At 30.7% G+C, this 18,872-nt stretch overlaps 1 protein-coding gene across 1 annotated transcript; it reads right to left on the bottom strand.

Annotated features, from left to right (window-relative positions):
• Positions 1–1,745: 1,745 nt before the first annotated feature.
• LOC129913645 (signal peptide peptidase-like 3) lies at positions 1,746–17,992 on the bottom strand. Its single transcript, XM_055992417.1, has 7 exons — positions 17,194–17,992; positions 10,883–11,483; positions 10,691–10,813; positions 5,535–5,726; positions 5,004–5,457; positions 4,813–4,933; positions 1,746–2,058 (listed from the first exon to the last, which is right to left on the bottom strand). Exons 2-7 carry the CDS (start codon positions 11,136–11,138, stop codon positions 1,990–1,992), a joined length of 1,215 nt encoding a protein of 404 aa, XP_055848392.1. The 5' UTR covers positions 11,139–11,483; positions 17,194–17,992; the 3' UTR covers positions 1,746–1,989.
• Positions 17,993–18,872: the final 880 nt, after the last annotated feature.

Below are 18,872 nucleotides of genomic sequence, written 5' to 3'. Positions count from 1 at the left end.
TAATTTTTATTTCACGGTGATTTTAACCTGTGATTTTTAACCGTGATTTCATAATCACGGTTTACACAAGAACTGTTGCAAAAGTTGTTTTGGGCAGAATCACAGGTTAAGAATAATTTCCAATGCATTTGCGTGAATTTCGGTCAGAACAATTCACGCTTACACAAGAACACAAGAACTGTTGTAAAAATTGTTTTGGAGAAAATCACAAGTTAAATATAATTTTCAATGCATTTTTGAGTGATTTCCTCATTGCTCAAAACAACTTTTGCACCAGTTCATGTGTAAACGTGAATTGTTTTGACCGGAATTCACGGAAAAAAAACATAGGAAATTATTTTAAACCTGTGATTTTTCCCAAAACAACTTTTCTTGGGCAATAACAAAGATAAAAGAAGATTGAAAGAAGGAAAATAGTTCTTATAGAAACCGTTAGTAAATATGTACCTCCTAACAATTTTCCTTATGTTAAAGAATAAGGTCCTAACTAGTCAAAAAAATGTTTTTTTTTTCATTTCTAACGGTAATATTTCAAAAACGGGAGCTGATCAATTTTTTTTTTACTTCAGATTCGAGTTCAGCACATCGAAAACCTTCAGAAAAGTATATTTTTGTTTCGGCAACAGAACCCTTGTTAACCAGTGTTATCTATTTTCACTATATTTTTTTTTAATGTACATCTTTTTCAGTTTCAAAAATTTTTTATAATGCAAAAATTTTGTATTTGCTATACAATTTTTTTTTATTTGCAATAAATATTTTTAATTTGTGATGGTAAAAATTTTATAACAAATACATAATTAATTTTTTTTAATTTTTGAATTAATTATGAAGCCGAGCAAAAAAAACGATTATCAATTTCTCGGCCATCTTTGGTTTAACACCAAACTCTAATCTTAAAACCCAGTACAAATAAAGGACTACAAACCATTGTTTTAGATCCAAACTATTATTTTAAATACTCCATGTTTAATGGTCTTTGTGATGTACATGTTGTCTTACAAACTGCAGAGACCCTTGAACCTTTGGTTTGTTTTCGAGTAACGAAGCTCCTTTCAATCTTTCAGATTCTGCATTTTCTTCATCAGAAAACTAAATTAACGAATGAGACGTGTGAATAACGACCATAACCAAGAATTTAGTTAAACAAAAAAACTTCAGATGGGATTTTAAGATCAATGATTATTTCAAAGTTGCAATAGTCAACGATTCACGAAATATTCACTGGTAGGTATAAAAGCTCCAAAATATAAAATAAATGAATAATTTACTTCAACAACAAAAAGTTTCTCTTTTTAAAAAGTAACTAAATGAAGGCATATCAATTGATTAGGATAAAAATAAAATTTTGGTTTAAATCTTATGTTCAACTTCTTTATGCATTTTCTCATATTTTTGTTTTTGTTTTAATAATTTCAACACTTATTAAATTTCTCTTATCTTTTCATTTTTTTTTTGTGTTTATTATTTTTAAATTATGTTTTTATTTTTACAAGTTAAAATGATATTATCTATATACACAGATGGACAGAAGTTTAACGATCTAATGTAAGGTTTCTCATTTCTATCGAGTTATTTTGAGTTTTTTGATCATTGGCAGGAGGGTTCGAAATAAATTTGAATCGAATAAAATTATTATTTAGGTTTATTTTATAAAATTAAAAAAAAAAAAAACTTAACACGATTTTTAAAGTTATTTCTTATAAATTTCAAAAAAAAAAAAAGAAATGAGAAAAAATATGTATAATGAAAAAAAAATCTCTTATAAATAGTATTTGTTTCTTTCTGGTTTTAATCATACAAAATAGCAATTACTTTACTTTTAGTTAGTAATTATAGTTACAACAATAAAATCATTGTCGATACATATTACAGTTATATTTTTTTGTTTTTTTTATAAAAAATCTATTATCGAACCACTTAAGAACAAAATTATATATTAAGAATATTTTTATTTTTTTCTGTTTTAAATAAATTAAAAAAAAACACTCAGACTTCCAGTTGTTTTGATGGTTGATGCGTTATAAATGGTTCACTCCACATCCGCCGTAAGTCACCCTGAAATATATATAAGATTACGATTGTATTTAGTCGTAAAAAAAAATTATAAAAAGGCGGACTGAAGTTGTTTCGAAATACAAACTAGAATATGAATGGAAGTTTTTCTCTCTTTAGTATATAAATTTTCTTAGTCTAGTAAGTGTAAAGTGCAGTTTTTTTTGTAACAGATTGTTTTGAATGTTTACTAGTCGTTAATATTTGCATAAAATTGAATTGCAGGGTGGGGTACACTTAGAGTTATTTTTCGAGTCCCACTGTAATTTTTGGCGCGGACACTAAAATATATACCTCTAGTTTTTAAAATATTCATACATGAAAAGGCATTCATACAATTTTTTTTTTTGTATTTTTATTTTACTTACTGAACAGTAATGTGGCCCACGTTACAAGGCAAAAAAAATAAACCATATAAATCATTAGTTCCCCACCTATTATTTTGTTAGACACAACAATACCAACTATGTTGAAAGTTTAAACCCTCTTAAGTCGTGGGAAGAGGGCGCTCATCAGCTTTGAAGTATCAGATTTCGTAACACCTTTTATCTGATGGTATCGTAATTGGACATGACTTGGAGTTGGAATTTCGCTAAAAAACGATTAGTCCACAAGTTCCCGATAACCCAGTAAACAAATTTCATCTTTCTTTACTCATTTTATATTCATTAATTCTTTTTTTTTTATTTTGGGCAAAAAATAAATTTACAGACGAATTTAAATAAACTAAATGAATGTGTGAAAAATATCAAGTAACTAACGGTTTTTATAAAAACGAAAGGCATATCGTGCAAAATTATACTAAATCCCAACTAACTTCACCAGAAAAATTTAAATAAGTTAATTTTTTAAGTATGGGCACCTGCCTATAACAGCATTCAAGCAAAAACTTTGAGCTTGTTGAGCACTCTGATTCACTTGAGCGAAAAAGCTGAAATCTTACGTATTTAATACAAAATACATAAATAACAAGATTTTTAGTGGGGAACAACGAAAATGCGAAATCCAAAAAATTGGGCCATGCTACTGAACAGAAATACATAACATTCGAAATACAATTTTCGACCAAAACTTTAAAAACGCTTGTAATAAGAAAAACGTAAAAAAAGTGGTAGAAACTACCCCCAAAATGTGAAAAATGAAAATATCTTATGTCGTTTTCTATTGACGAGATTCAGAATGAGATTTGTGAATCTGACAGCTGAAAGGGGGGGTGAAGAGGGGAAAAAGTGGAAAAATATCAGATTTAATGATCTATTTACGGCTTGAGATTAAAAAAAATTAATCTGAGATTCATAATTCTGAATCTGGATTTTTATCAAGATTCACGCATACAAGCACACGCACTTTCACACACACTCCTCTGTTTGACATTTGTCTGAACATTTGTTGTTGTTTTATTTTAAAAAGGTTTTTTTTTTTATACGCCCAGATTTCGTACACAATTACAAAACTAGATTTCATATTTTATTTGCAGTGGAAAATCTGAGATTTTTACACAAAAATCTCAAAAGCAAATAGAAAACGACATTAAAAGCTAGAGCTCCTAGAAAGGAACCAATGTGATTTTTAGGCTTAGTGAACCCAAATGTTCGATACAAATTTTTCTGGAAAATGTGAACGAACAGTTAAAATAAGCATAACTAGTATGAAACAACTCCCAAAACGTTGAAAACTAAAATATTTCAAAAAATAAAGCTCCTAGAAATAAATGATTAATTTACATATAGGATAACTGACCCCAAAAACATTGAGTTTAATATAAATTTTTCTGAAAAATTTTAATAAACGCTCAAAATAAGGAAAACAAAAAAATTAATATGAACATTCCCTCAAATATGAAAAATTAAATATTTCAAAAACTAGAGCTGCTAGAAAAAAACAATTTGATTTTCGAGCTCACGGAAACAAAGTTTATAAAATTTGATATAAATTTTTCTGGAAAATTTTAAAAAGTTGAAAATTGTTGTTCAAATAATTATTTGTTTTGTGAGTTGTAGAGCATGCTCATTCTCTGGTGTATTATGAAAAAGAAAATACATAGTGGGAGTTAACTACGCCCCCTAAATGAAATGACTTTTGTGATTTTTGAAGACCTGAAACTCAGAAAATACTCATTCTTAGTTGTTGGAATTTTTAGAGGTTTTTTGGTATAAAAGTTAGAGGAAGTGAAGTATGTTCTTTTAAAAAAGGCCGAACTGCTAAAGTTGTGAGAGAATTTGGACAGGCACAACCACGTCTCTTGATTTAACATCCTATTAGCGCGTGTGCATGTTTTTTCGACAGCAAAACTTTTTCTTGCATGTTTTTTTTTATTTGTAACGTAAATTTATTGTTTGTTGTGTACACTTTGTTGGTTTCTTTATATGTATATGAACTTCTAACACGTTTATAATCATAATTTTTTTTCCAGATCAAAACGAAAATTATGTAAAAACACGTTTGAGAGTGAGGAAGAAGATTGAACTACGAGCTACATGGGCTTTACAGCGACATTGATCTGGTCAGAAAGCTGAAATTTCAGCGGCTAAGATCGCTGGGGCATATATAGCTGATGAACATCGACGCACCACCCCGTTATTTGGACATTCAATTTATGCAATACGACTTCCACAGATTAAAAAATTTTACATTAATTTCGGGAAAAGATGCTATCAGAAGTTATGTAAATCAAAGCTTTAAGATAATATATGAAGAGTTTTTGGTACGGTAATATTTTCAACTCTGAAACAAGTACAAAAAAAAACAACAACTTACCTTTAAATAAGCCATTGTGAGCAAGGGCAATAAAGTAAATGGTACAAGGTACAATAGAGCAGGTTGAGCTGCCTTAAACACTTCAGAGCTCACAGTAGCTGTGAGTAATCCTAAGAAATATCTATAAAATAAAAATAATTAAAAAAATACAATTGATGTGCTTTTAATCTTTTTTAACTAATTTGACTTACCCTAATAAGGAACAATGAAAATACGTTAGTTTCGAGCCCATTCCTCTTGGTGGTGCCAGTGTTGGATCAGATGTAACTCCTTGAGATTTTTTATACGCATCATAGCGCAACACAAAGCATAATAAAAGTCCCGGCATCACAATATCTCCCAGTCCCAGCATTGAAAAATGACCACTATTATGTATGCTGGGGAATACTAATTTCCCGGGAAGATTAAGTTTGGGCGGTTCCTTTACAATTCCACCTAAATTCAATTTGCGCGCAACAATTCCAACAGGATTTTCAGCAGGTCGTGTAGCTACTTTAACCATAACATTCGTACTGAAAATGTACGATGAGAAAAACACCCAGAAGACATCATATATGAGTAGGCCAGTTAGAAGTAAAGTTGACACTTTTAGACTTGGCAGTCGTACGAATGCAATAAATGCAACACACAAGCCCATTCCCATTGCTTAAATAGAAATGAATTATAATATTTTATTTATTTATTCAATAAATTAATAAAATATTTGTTTTTTTTTTTCTTACCATCCATAAGTAGCCAATGACCGGTGAGCACCCAAATACAAACTATTGAAACGGATAGTGTAAAACTAAAAAGTTCAGCTGCGGTAAATCGACCGCATATTCCGAATGATATGCGATTGCCATCCGAACAAGGACGAATTATGTATTGACACATAGGTAAAAGAAGAAATGCCAGAGCAACAGTTGCTATAACTTTAAGAAAAAAAGTATTAAATTGAATTATACACTACCTGAATTGAAATTAAATTAAGATGTTATAAAATTTAGAAATATTTTTAAGAATTGCTTAATAAGAAGTCGAAATATTTTTTCATTTAACAAAAAGCTTTACAACATTATCCAGTTTTCGTCTTTAAAATGAAGTTTGCAATTCTTTCATTTTGGCTGCACATAGCAATATCAGGACATGAGAAATTGATCGTTTTGAGTCTATGAAAATGAAAAAGGAAACCTCACTACGCACTCTTTTATAGCAACATTCCTCGTTTTATATCATTTCCATCGCCTATAAAACAGATAATCTTGAATATTATCCGTATTTTCTGAACTAAAATAGACTCTCGACAAAAGATATACATAAAAGCAGACATTTCTCTTTTATTTTATTTTTTTTTGCGATCAACAAATCTAGCTCAGGGAAATTAGTCAAAATATGGGCATGAAATCGCATTTTTCGCGGGACAAAATTTTTTTCATGAAATGTGTTCGGGTGGTTGTCCTTATCATAAAAGTCAATTTGTTGGCATAATTGGAGGTTGGGAACAGCCGCCATCTTGGAAAAGAGATTGGTATCGTTTTTATTGAATAGCTATATTGTTATTCATTTTAACAAAAAATGACAAAGGTAAGACTTATTAACAATAAAATTATCTAAGAAATGATATACAAAACAATTCCGTGAGTTGATTAAATAAAATTTTATAGTTGGTCAAAGTGCGGGTTTGTATCGCAAGGTTGGGGCAAAATGACATTTTTTCATATATCTGACGAACTTTTGATTTGTTTGGATAATTCTTCAAGAATGATTTGTAGTACTTATAATAACCTATAAAATGAGCCCACAATCGTTATTGTCACCATCGTATTGTAGAAGTAATCTAACTCCGAAACTCTCCATGTACTAGTCAAAAGTAAGAAAAAAGCTGTTTTTTTGATAGTAGGCCGAGAAAATTTTGGGAGTAGAGGTATAACCAAAATATAAGTACGCAGTTTTGCAGCCATACGCGTGTTAATGTCGATTTCAAAGGTCTGACAACTCTAATTTTGTGCCTTATACGGTTTTTGGGGGGTTAAATAACGTAAGTTTTCCAGTTAATGTGAATGGGCTAAATTTATACTATTTGAAATTATAAATATACAAGCTGATGCTCTATTATTTTTCCTAAATCTGAACACCCCAATCTTGAGGATGTGACCAATAGAACTATATATAAGCCGTTTATACGATTATGTTTTAGAAGCTTTTTTTGTTTAGATTTTTGTTTGTTTATTTGAATTGAAAAGCCTGATATGGTTAGTTAAAAAAGCTTATATCGTGAGTTCTATTAACCCCATAGCCGAGATTGAGGTGTCCAGATTTAGGAAAAATAATAGAGCATCAGCTTGTATATTTATAATTTCAAATAGTATAAATTTAGCCCATTCACATTAACTGGAAAACTTACGTTATTTAACCCCCCAAAAACCGTATAAAGCACAAAATTAGAGTTATCAGACCTTTGAAATCGACATTAACACGCGTATGGCTGCAAAACTGCGTACTTATATTTTGGTTATACCTCTACTCCCAAAATTTTCTCGGCCTACTATCAAAAAAACAGCTTTTTTCTTACTTTTGACTAGTACATGGAGAGTTTCGGAGTTAGATTACTTCTACAATACGATGGTGACAATAACGATTGTGGGCTCATTTTATAGGTTATTATAAGTACTACAATTCATTCTTGAAGAATTATCCAAACAAATCAAAAGTTCGTCAGATATATGAAAAAATGTCATTTTGTCCCAACCTTGCGATACAAACCCGCACTTTGACCAACTATAAAATTTTATTTAATCAACTCACGGAATTGTTTTGTATATCATTTCTTAGATAATTTTATTGTTAATAAGTCTTACCTTTGTCATTTTTTGTTAAAATTAATAGCAATGGAGCTATTCAATAAAAACGATACCAATCTCTTTTCCAAGATGGCGGCTGTTCCCAACCTCCAATTATCCCAACAAATTGACTTTTATGATAAGGACAACCACCCGAACACATTCCATGAAAAAAATTTTGTCCCGCGAAAAATGCGATTTAAATTACTAATTTCCCTGGGCTAATCTACAAAAGTTCCGATCTGATTACACTCTAAACTAAATAAATCCTTTGAAACTTTTTCTCTTTGTCTCACTTTTTATGACCCCTATTATCAATTTTTTTATTCTGATGGGACGATTTCAAGCGAAAAAGAACTTTATAACTAAATTCGCACAAACTACAAATGCCTTTGAAATCGGTTCAATAGTTTTTGTGTCTTTAAAATTTAAACAAACAAACTTGTTTAAATGCCGAACATGAAGAAAAAGAATTTCTCAATAAAAAAAAATTTTTTTTTCAAGGAAAAAATTGTAACAGGTTGTATCACTCACGATTGAAGTGTTAAACACTTCAAAAATAATGTAATATTGAAAAATAAAACGAAGGACAAAATTAAAGGGTCGTATGTGTCACAGTTATTGAAAAAAAAGTATTATTTCTACAAATAGGTACTATTATTTTTATCGTAGATTGTACTTAAAAATGTTTTACACTCATTGAATTTTTTTATTTCTGATTTAAGAAAATGTAGCAAACAATAACACAGGAGACCCCTTATGTATTTTGATGGGATGAATTCGAAGTTCATTTCACGTGTACGTTGAACATAATATATAATCGCTGGTAGAGGCCCAAAAGTTATTTCCAAATTAAAAAGTAAATATGTGTTTAGTCTTTTCGGCAATACGCAACTTTTGAGACTTCTTATAATAAAACAAACTCGTAAACAAAATTTATTTACAGAGTGAATACTTAAGCAAAACTTTTTTTGTCTTTTGAACAGAAAAGCACGAAAAAAATCTATTTGCAAGTCTATTTTATCGTAAGAGGTTTCAAAAATTACACGTTGGCAAGAAAACTTCTTTCTTTTTAATTTGGAGTTAACTTTTGGGTCTTTACCAGCGATTACATAAAGTCTATTTGTGTCGACCCAAATTTTATTGTACCAGATAAAGATGTTGTTGTACCTAATAAATCTCAAAAATAAATTATTGTCAAATTAAAAAGTAAGATAATATTAAGGACCCACTCATTGAATACGCTACTTTTGATACCTTTTTCGATAGAATAGAAACAAAAAAAAAACAAAAATCTTCATAAAATGACAAACACAATAAATGGGTAAATGGACCTGTCCTGTTCAAATGGACCTTGGATTCGGTTCAGTGCATCGAAAAACATTACCCTTGTTGGGTCTGATCAAATGCACAGACAACTTTTTTTTGTGCCGGCCGATCTGTATACCGGTACAAAAAAAGTTGTGAGTTGATTGGACCCAACTAGTGTTGCGTATGTCGATGCACTGAGTTCTAATCCGAAGTACTAAAGTACAAAAAGCCACAAAGTGATAAGTGATTTTTTGCACATTACTCAATAATCTGAACCTGTGCGGGTCAAACAGACTTCGGATTCAGCGCACCGAAATAAATAACCATATGTAGAACTTCTTTTTATAATGTTTATAATCAAAACGAAGCCAATAACTTATAGAATATTTTTACGGCAAAAAATACTTGGTTTTGAATAAAACTTTTCTTAAATATAATCATTTTTAGCAAAAAAACAAAACCGACTTCCATGGATCAAAAACTGGGTTTTAAAATAGTTCTTATGGCTAAAAGTGAACGAAATTGAAATGGGACTACACTGCAGCCACCAGCTTTCCAATACAAAAATTATCGAAATTGGTTGACTCAGTCCAAAGTTATGCGGTAACAAACATAAAAAAAAAAAAAAAAAAAAAAAAAAAATACAGACGAATTGAATACCTCCTCGTTTTTGAAAGTCGGTAAAAATACAACTTTATCATTTCATTGATTGAAATTGGTTTCAATGAAAAACTGACTTTCAAAAAACTGTTACAAAAAAAAAAAAATAATCTTCTCTTTTACATCGGATTTATAATAATTAAGAGGATACATTTTTGATAAACTTATTGAACCCAAAACATTAATTTATATTTTGTTTGTAATTTCTGCAAGATTAAACATTTTAAATTTTTGTATATTTAGGGCCATTTTTTTCACTATTGCTGAACTTGAAGCAAACTCTCGAGTTTGCCAACTTGAGAGTTGACTTTAACTCGAGAGTTCAAACGCAAGTTGTAATTTCTTTTAATTCACTAATTATTTTCTCAACTCTCCAGTTGAAGATCTAAAGTTGGCCAACCTTAAGTTTGAAAAATATCCCTGGGATATTTATGAAATATGAAACAAAAACTGTCAATTATTTAAATTTAAATTTGAATCTGTCATATCCATAGCATATTTGTATTCTTTAGGGAAGTTGAGAAAACTGGAAGTTGATCAACTCTCGAGTCTAAAATTGAAAGTTGAAAAAGTCAACTTTGAGTTCAAACCGAATTCGGAAGTTGAGGATAAAAATTCTCAAGTTATGTTCAACTCCGAGTGAAAAAATGGCCCTTAAATACCAAAAGTTAAAAAAGAGAACATTCACCGAAATAGAATCAGATTCCACGGAGTTCAAAGTTATTTAGGCTCACTAAATTTAAATATTTTTTTTGTTTCTTGCATTGTTGCCTTAACAAAACTGTTTTGCTTGGACAGCTGATACAATTAAATATTTTAAAATAATTTCCAATTTCTCAACATTTCTCATAACAGAATAAAGTCCATTTACTCCAACAATGGAAATAAAATCCATACCTATAAAGGATATTGTAACAATCCATGAGAAAATAAACACTAAATTCTAAATTCACTGAGCTACAATAATATTTCCTGTCCTCCTCAATAAGCAAATTTTGCTGGATTGTAATCTAACTTGCATTCAAAAGTTCTGAATCAGATTTATGTTAATTTAAAAATTTTTCCAATAATAAATTTCAACTTACTTGCTGTACACACGGCAAACAACAGCTGCATGGAGTCAAAAAAGAAAAACATCACAAGCAATGACACCGATGCTCCCAGTGGCAGACACAAAGCATGCATTGTGTCTAAGGTTGCAAACTTACCTGTAAAAAAAATCAAAATAACAATTTAATACTAATTTTTTTTTTCATTTCAAAATAAAATCAACATACTTGGCTCATTTTCTATGGGTTCACCAGTAAGTAAATTTGTCATGGACTCATTACGTTTCTTCTCCTGACGCTCACGAGCTTCTTGTTCAATATTCAAACTACGAAAGCTACCATAAACAATCAAAAGCATCGAAATGAGACATGTCGATACTCTTGAAGAATCCATTACGGAATAAGCCCAATGATATTCCCGATACTCTCCTTGTGTGTTGCTATTGTCAACCCCTGAATTTCCTGATGAGCCGCCTTGCGACATTTCTCATAGAGCACGTTTCAATAAAACTCGCACAAGTGCCGATCACTAATATGAGTTTTGTATGTTTGTTATTTTATTGAACTCCTTTACTATTTTCTTTTTTTTTATTTTTTATTTTCTTTCTGGTTCAGTTAAAGATTATTCCTTTATAATCCACAGTAGCAACTTGGGCTCTTACACACATTCACCGGACACAAGAGTGTCACGGTGCTGCGGTCTTCTGCGTAATCTCAACGATAGATTCCCTCTTTATGAATACGATTCATATTAATGACAAGAAATGGGAAACTAATTTTAAGTATATTTTATTTACACAGTGAGGGTCACTATAGTAAGGTGATTTATCTGGAAATAAGAGAAATGCAATATTTTTAAAAAGATGTTTAGAGAAGTTCTTGGTGTAAAGTTATCGTATTAAATGTTTGTTTGTTTGTACAAGATGTCATTGATTAGATACTGGGTTATTTATACTTTAATATTTTACAACCCAATTTGTCCCAGTTGTTACTTGAAATGTATATTTTCGATTGGTATGATTGGAATATGTATTTCCATGTTGTAAGAAAAAGTGTAAATATTATGTCAGCTTGCAAGATACTTATTGAAGTTCAGAGGGGTCCCATAATATTTTGTTTGTTGATTTTTGATAAAGTAAGAGTCTTGAACTCATAAAGAAAATTTAATTCGAGATAAGATTTTTGACATAATAATAGATAACGGTATAAAATGTGGGTAATCCGGTAATTCTGATGTCTGTATCATTTGTATATTATTACTCATTTAAAGACCGGTTCTCAAGAAGTAGAAACAAATTGTGGTTGTCTGTAAAGTCGGTTTAGAGACGATAATTTTACGTTATAACGTTATAAGAAAACAGGTTATAAATGCTGCCATTGTCTTTTTTCTAGTGGTATTATTTAGGCACAAAATTTTAATAAAAATAAAAGCAAATTGTACAAGGAATTGAAATTCAAAGATAGTAAATTTCAAAATATTAGCCGTGTTCTATTGGAACCGTTTTCAGCTTGGTAAAATTTTGCACGGTTAAAAGTAAAAAACGTTTGCTAAGGAAACACGCATTTGTTTATTGTTGATAACAGAGAAAATTTGTGTCTTAACTTTGCATTCTTTACTCTTCAACAATAAAGTATAAGAAAGCCTTTTTTGTTCTTTACAGTGTAAAATGTAAACAACTCAGTACTGAGCTACAGGGTCGGATGGGCCATATAATCGAGTTGGCGATTGCCGTCCGGGCCCCATAGCTATCCCATAGTTACAAAATAAAAATTCATAAAGAACATGTAGAAAATAAGTACAAATAAAGATTTCAAACATAAAACATTCTCATGGCTGGTTTAACAAGTGCAGGCCCTAAATCGAATGTTTGACTATATTATATTTATAATTTTATAAAAAGTGAAAAAGTTTGGGGCCCCAGAGGTGTTTGTATCTACCCTTGGTGCAGTGCCCCGGGGCCCTCATGTATGCCAGGGCCCTACGTTATATTTTATGTAGGGAAGAAACAGGATTTAAGAAATAAATACAAATTATTGGGTTTTTCGCGTACTGCATGGTTGGCCAGCGGAACTAGTTCTCGGGTTTTGCCCTGTAAAAATTAAATGGGTTTTATAAATTCCAAATACAAATTAAAATTATTTCAATTTCAAAATCACTGTTAGACTGCGTCGACTATCTGTTTTTTTTAAACAAAAATTCTGAATAAGACTAATCAAAAATAAAAAAAATTAACTCCATACATTAAAAAAAAAAAAAAAAATAAAGACAACAAAGGCCCCCACTAAAATTTTGCCCCGGGGCCTCAGGAGTTTAACGCATGTCTCTTGCGGCCCTGCTCTCATATTCTATTTATTTATTTTTAAGATGTAATTTTTAATATTAGAAAGCCAAAAGAATGATGTGTTGGAAAAATGCATGCAAAAAATTGGTTTGGAAGCACCAAAAATCTTAAAAATTAAATTTTTGTGGTATTGTACCAAATTATTTCTTTTTGTTCCATGGATCAATTAGCGGTGTGGGCCCCTTTATCATTTTGCCACCCGGGCCCCTTTACCCTTTAAACACGAATAATTTATGTTAGGATACTAGCTCTAACAACGATCGATGATAGAGAATTCGATTTTTATAGTCACTTCAAGTATGTAGTTGTATAAATTTGGTTTTGATTTTGTTATATTCAGCATATAGCCCGATCAATCTAGACATTTTATCAAAGTTAATTTAAGTACAAGATTTTTTGATGCAGTTAGGTTCCTTTGATGGAGGAGAATATAAAACCACAGTTTTACACCAAAATTTGATATGGCGTATCCCCGAAAATGACCCCTGACCCCTAGGTAGTACGGAAAAAGGTGATTTCACGATTTTTTGATGCAGTTGGGTTCCTTTGATGGAGGAGAATATGAAATCACAGTTTTACACCAAAATTTGATATGGCGTGTTCCCGAAAATGACCTTTGACCCTAGGAAGTTCGAAAAAAGTGATTTCAGTCGAAGGCTTTCATAAGACCTGTTTCAAGAGGTTCTTGTAAGTATGCAATGTTTTCATCTCTCAAGTATGCAATGTTTTTCACCAATAAGTATGCAAAGCTTTTATCCTGCAGATATGCAATGTTTGTAACGCTTTAGAAAAAAACATTGCATTTTTATGTGAGGTTTCAATTAGCTCCCTTTTTTCCACTCATCTTTAATATTCCAGTATGGTCTACTGGTAAGGTGCTGGCTAGGTATGCAGAGGTACGTGGGATCGATTCCTGGTCGGCCCATGTGATGAAAATAAAAAAATGTGTTCTTTTTCAATTAAAATAATATTCTCATCATTTCAGAACAACAGAAAAAGCTGTGGAATTTCCAAAAAAGGAAAAGAAACAAAGTAGGAAAAAATTTTCGGGGATACGCCATATCAAATTTTGATGTAAAACTGTGATTTCATATTCTCCTCCATCAAAGGAACCCAACTGCATCAAAAAATTGTGAAATCACTTTTCCCGTACTACCTAGGGGTCAGGGGTCATTTTCGGGGATACGCCATATCAAATTTTGGTGTAAAACTATGATTTCATATTCTCCTCCATCAAAGGAACCTAACTGCATCAAAAAATCGTGTACTTCCATTAACTTTGATAAAATTTCTGTTAAATTCGACTGAAATCACTTTTTCGAACTTCCTAGGGGTCAGGGGTCATTTTCGGGGATACGCCATATCAAATTTTGGTGTAAGACTGTGGTTTTATATTCTCCTCCATCAAAGGAACCTAACTGCATAAAAAAATCGTGAAATCACTTTTTCGAACTTCCTAGGGTTCAGAGGTCATTTTCGGGGATACGCCATATCAAATTTCGGTGTAAAACTATGATTTCATATTCTCCTCCATCAAAGGAACCTAACTGCATCAAAAAATCGTGTACTTCCATTAACTTTGATAAAATTTCTGTTAAATTCGACTGAAATCACTTTTTCGAACTTCCTAGGGTTCAGAGGTCATTTTCGGGGATACGCCATATCAAATTTTGGTGTAAAACTGTGGTTTCATATTCTACTCCATCAAAGGAACCTAACTGCATCAAAAAATCTTGTACTTAAATTAACTTTGATATATAGTGAAATTTCGTCTAGGATGATCGGGCTAATACAAATAAGCTTGTTTTGGCATTTAAATTTCTTTTCAAGAACAATTAGTTTAATAGATATAGTTCAACCGAAAACTGCATTAATGATGCGGTTTTTTTGTGAATAAAAAAAGCCAAAGAAAAGAAAAAGTTATAACAGGCTGATTTTAGCCAACCAACAAAAAATTAGCCTGTTACAATTATTTTAATTAAAAAATATTCAACTATTAGTTTTTAGACAAGATCTATCTTTGATGATACTAAATTAAAAACTCGTTTTCTGAAAAACCAGTTTTTTTTTTAGTTACGACGGTGTTCAAATAAATTAACGATATGATAGAGATAGAGTTGAAGGCTAAGGAATTTCCGAGCATTTGTTCCTATTTAAAAGGCGGCACCCGATATTTGTATTAGATTTATAAAAAATTGATTTAAATTTGATGCAATTTTAGCATTAAATGATCGAAAATTATATTTTTTGTTAGAGCATATTTTTTTTAGTATTTTTACGTCAACATTATTCCCTAAATTTATATTCTAACAAATTCTACAGTAGGCTCTCCGTTTATTATCTATTATCGAAATGTCTATAAATTTACAGGGTGTCTATAAAAAAAAAACGTCGAAATGGAAACAGGTGATCGGGTATGTGGTGACGGTTATCAATATAATAATAAAAAAAACTGTTTTCATGTATTTTGCGAGTTCTAGGCTTTCGAAAAAAAAAACAAAAGAATTGATCACCCTGTGACGGTTTTCAAGTTCCGAGATAACAAATCTTAATTTTTCTCATTTCTGTTTTTTTTTTTTTTTTTTGTTATGAACCTTAAATAACCCTGCTAATAAATACAAAAATAAAGAGACCTGCACCAATTTTAAAGAAAATATCACTTTTTTGCCCTATCAACTCAAAATTTTTCATGACCCTAATTCAATGGACTGTAGTGTAAAAAAAAATGTACAACTAAATTTTGGTATTTTGGCATATTTTAAAACGGTATAATATTGTTTCAAGAATAAATAATGAAAACAAAAATGTGTTTCTTAAGAAATACGACTTTTTTAATCAGGTAATTTTTCCATATTATTTAATTTTAGTACGCTTTCAGAACTGAATTTGTATTTTTCGCAGTAGAAAAGTGCTGATTTTTTAAATGATAAAAGTAGCTTAATGAATACTTGAAAAGTAATTGTTGGTAAGCTACGTTTGACCATAGATTGAATGGAAGCAGTAAAAGAAAACTAATCGTTAAGCTATCTTTACCAAAAAATCAGCAATTACCTACTACTGCGATAAATACAAATTCATTTCTAAAAGAATACAAAAATTATATAATAGGACAAATAACATAATTAAAAGAGTCGTATTTCCAATTTTCCTTTGGAAATACGATTCTTTTTTTTTTTTGGTACATTTTTTTTACACTACAGTCCATTGAATTGAATTCATGAAAAAATGTTGAGTACTTAGTTGGACAAAAAAGTGATATTTTCTTTAAAATTGTTTAGGCCTATCTAAATTTTTTAAAGCAATTAATAGCAGGGATTCAAGGTTCCATAACAAAAAATGAAGATTTTGAAAAAAACGTGACCAATTTTTCGTTTTTTTTTCGAAGGCCTAATATAACTCACAAAATACCTACATGGCTACGGTTTTTTAAAACTATTTTTTTTTTATAATTGTTACACCCTACCTATCACCTGTTTTTATTTCGATGTTGACTTTTGGGACACCCTGTATAGCAATAATAAATAAAACCAAAAAAAAATGGAAAAATAACATAATTGCCTATTTAGTTATTTATCCTGATAACTCTTAAAACAAGTTTAACATAAACAGCTCCTCTCACCAGACCACCCAATCTAAACACCTAAAAACAGAGTGCGTACCCACAAAATTTTATCTTGAACCTAATTTTGATCATTTCATTGACTGGACTATTTAGAGAAACCATTATAAACACTTTCAAATTTAGGTATTGGTACTCAACTTAAGTACACACTCTCTAAAAAAAAAAAAACAAAGAACTTAGCTAAGTAAAAAGACTACATTCTTGTATGCAAAAAAAGGAAAAAGAAACATAAAAATCATATTTACATATTTCTTTTTTTTTAACAATTTCAAATTGGAGCATAACAAATCGATACCGATTACTTCATTTAACAGAAGAAAAAAATAAATGAAAAAAAAAATATAATTATTAAGAGCAACAGAAGAATAAAATAAAAGAATATTTTAAGATAAACTTATTTCTGTCTTTAACTTTTTCAAGAAACACTTCCCAAATAAAAAAAAAAGAAAATCTGAAAAAAAGAAACTCCAAAAATATTTTTGTTTTAAGATTTTTTAACACGAGAATTTAGCTGTCTATACCTAATACCCAAGAGGAGGAGAGGACACAACGGTGGTCGTTTTGTACAAACTTACCAAGTCAGTGTGTTCTGGTGTCGCGCTGCATTTGTTGTTGTTGTTGTTTTTCATGAAATTCATAGAATTTTTCCTGATTTAGGTGTTTCGTTTGGATAATGGATACCTTTTTGGAGGCTTCAGAATGAGACTTGAAAGTCTTCTAATGGCTATGATAAATGAAAAACAGTTGAATTGATGGATGACGAAGAAGATGGTGAGGAGGATGAAGAAGGTTCTGCTTCAATTTCCATGGGCTTTCATTTTTTTTATTATTTTTTGGTGCCCAGTTGGATTGGTTTCTCACAAGAAAATTAAAAAACGAGAAACAAAAAATGAAACGCTCACAATAATTTGGATACAGTTTGAGTTTAGATAATTATTCAACTCTTTGATATTTTTTTTTTAAATACTTTTTTTTCAATCTGAGAAAGTAGAAACTTTTTTTTTTTTCGTCTCTTTTTTGTTTTATTTTTTCTTATTTTAATTCACATACTCCGCACGCCCATCGCGGCATGAAAAATGAACTATACTTTGGATCAAGGAAGCAAGAAAAAATAATAAAAAGAAAACAAAATTTATGCAAGTGCAGCAAAAGATTTTGTGTTGCTGTTTTTTTTTTTAGGATTTGAAATTGTTCACAAGGGTAAAGTGACAAATTTTTATTAAAATTTGTTAATTGATTTGTATTCGGGAGAAGAGAAATACAGCGATTTAAGACACAAGGGGTTTTTTAGAGAAAAAAAATGTAATAATTTTTTTTTTCTTATTAACTTAAATCAACTTTTCCCGACAGAAAAAGCGACTGTGACAACGGGAACGGCCATAGAAAATATAGATAACGATAAACATCATAAGAAGAGAAGAAGAAAAAAAAAAAAAAACTAAACAAGAAGAAAAATATCGATACAATGAAAACGGGGATGCCACTTTTTATGGATAGGAGTACTTTTTAGACGTAGAGTTCGGAGTACATTTTTGTGATTATACAGTTGTATGGTCTGCCTGAGTATACATTAGGCGGTGGCTACACAGTTTTGTGTCCAATCACGTTCAAATTGGGCACGTTCAAAGAGCTAACATAAATCTATCGGATAGCTTTTTGTTGTTGTAAACAATGTTAAAAATTAGCAAGGAAACGAACCATTTTCTGTCAAAAAATAATCTGAAGGTATCCCAGAATTTCTGGTATACCTCAGGTATCCGAGTGATCAGCTGATATACATTTGGCTTTTTTTTATTTTGATTGCTTTTCGGGCTATTATTCAGCTTCAAAATAAAAAAAATTGCAAGAAATAAAGTCAAAGCGATTGTGCAAGTACTTTTCAACAATAAAAAAAATGTAATTTGCTCAAAAGAAAAAGTTTCCTCTTCTCAATATTTACATATTTTTTTAGTAGCTGCTTGGGCAAGCTATCTGGATACCTCTTTGTTCAAAAAGATATTCCAGATACGGGTATCCCAGATAGCCTATCCGATAGGTGTTTGAACGTGCCCATTTACTTTTTCCAGAAACAAACGTCAAAAAGAGGAAAATCCTCAGCCGTCTTGCCTACAACCTGACTGGTTGGGCGATTGAAAAATCACGGCACTTATCCGTTTTTCTTTTTTTAGCCCCTAGCGGGGAACTGAGAGCCCTCTGAGCTGGATATGGGCTCGCTCGTTGAGTATATTTGAGATTGAGTTTGGTAAAAATTAAC

The sequence above is a fragment of the Episyrphus balteatus genome, chromosome 3, assembly GCF_945859705.1.
Source record: "Episyrphus balteatus chromosome 3, idEpiBalt1.1, whole genome shotgun sequence".
Classification (NCBI taxonomy): Eukaryota; Metazoa; Arthropoda; class Insecta; order Diptera; family Syrphidae; genus Episyrphus; species Episyrphus balteatus.
The sequence above is the reverse complement of the archived record's forward strand: the minus strand, read 5'-3'. Positions and strand labels throughout refer to the sequence as shown.

Bases quoted from the DNA above. Each gene is read 5' to 3' on its own strand.
- LOC129913645 (XM_055992417.1), bottom strand. From the start codon at position 11,138: ATGTCGCAAGGCGGCTCATCAGGAAATTCAGGGGTTGACAATAGCAAC. The intron at 5,727-10,690 runs GTAAGTTGAAAT...TTTTTCTTAAAG, and splicing joins GTTTGCCGTGTGTACAGCAA to TTATAGCAACTGTTGCTCTG. The intron at 4,934-5,003 runs GTAAGTCAAATT...TTTATTTTATAG, and splicing joins TTTCATTGTTCCTTATTAGG to ATATTTCTTAGGATTACTCA.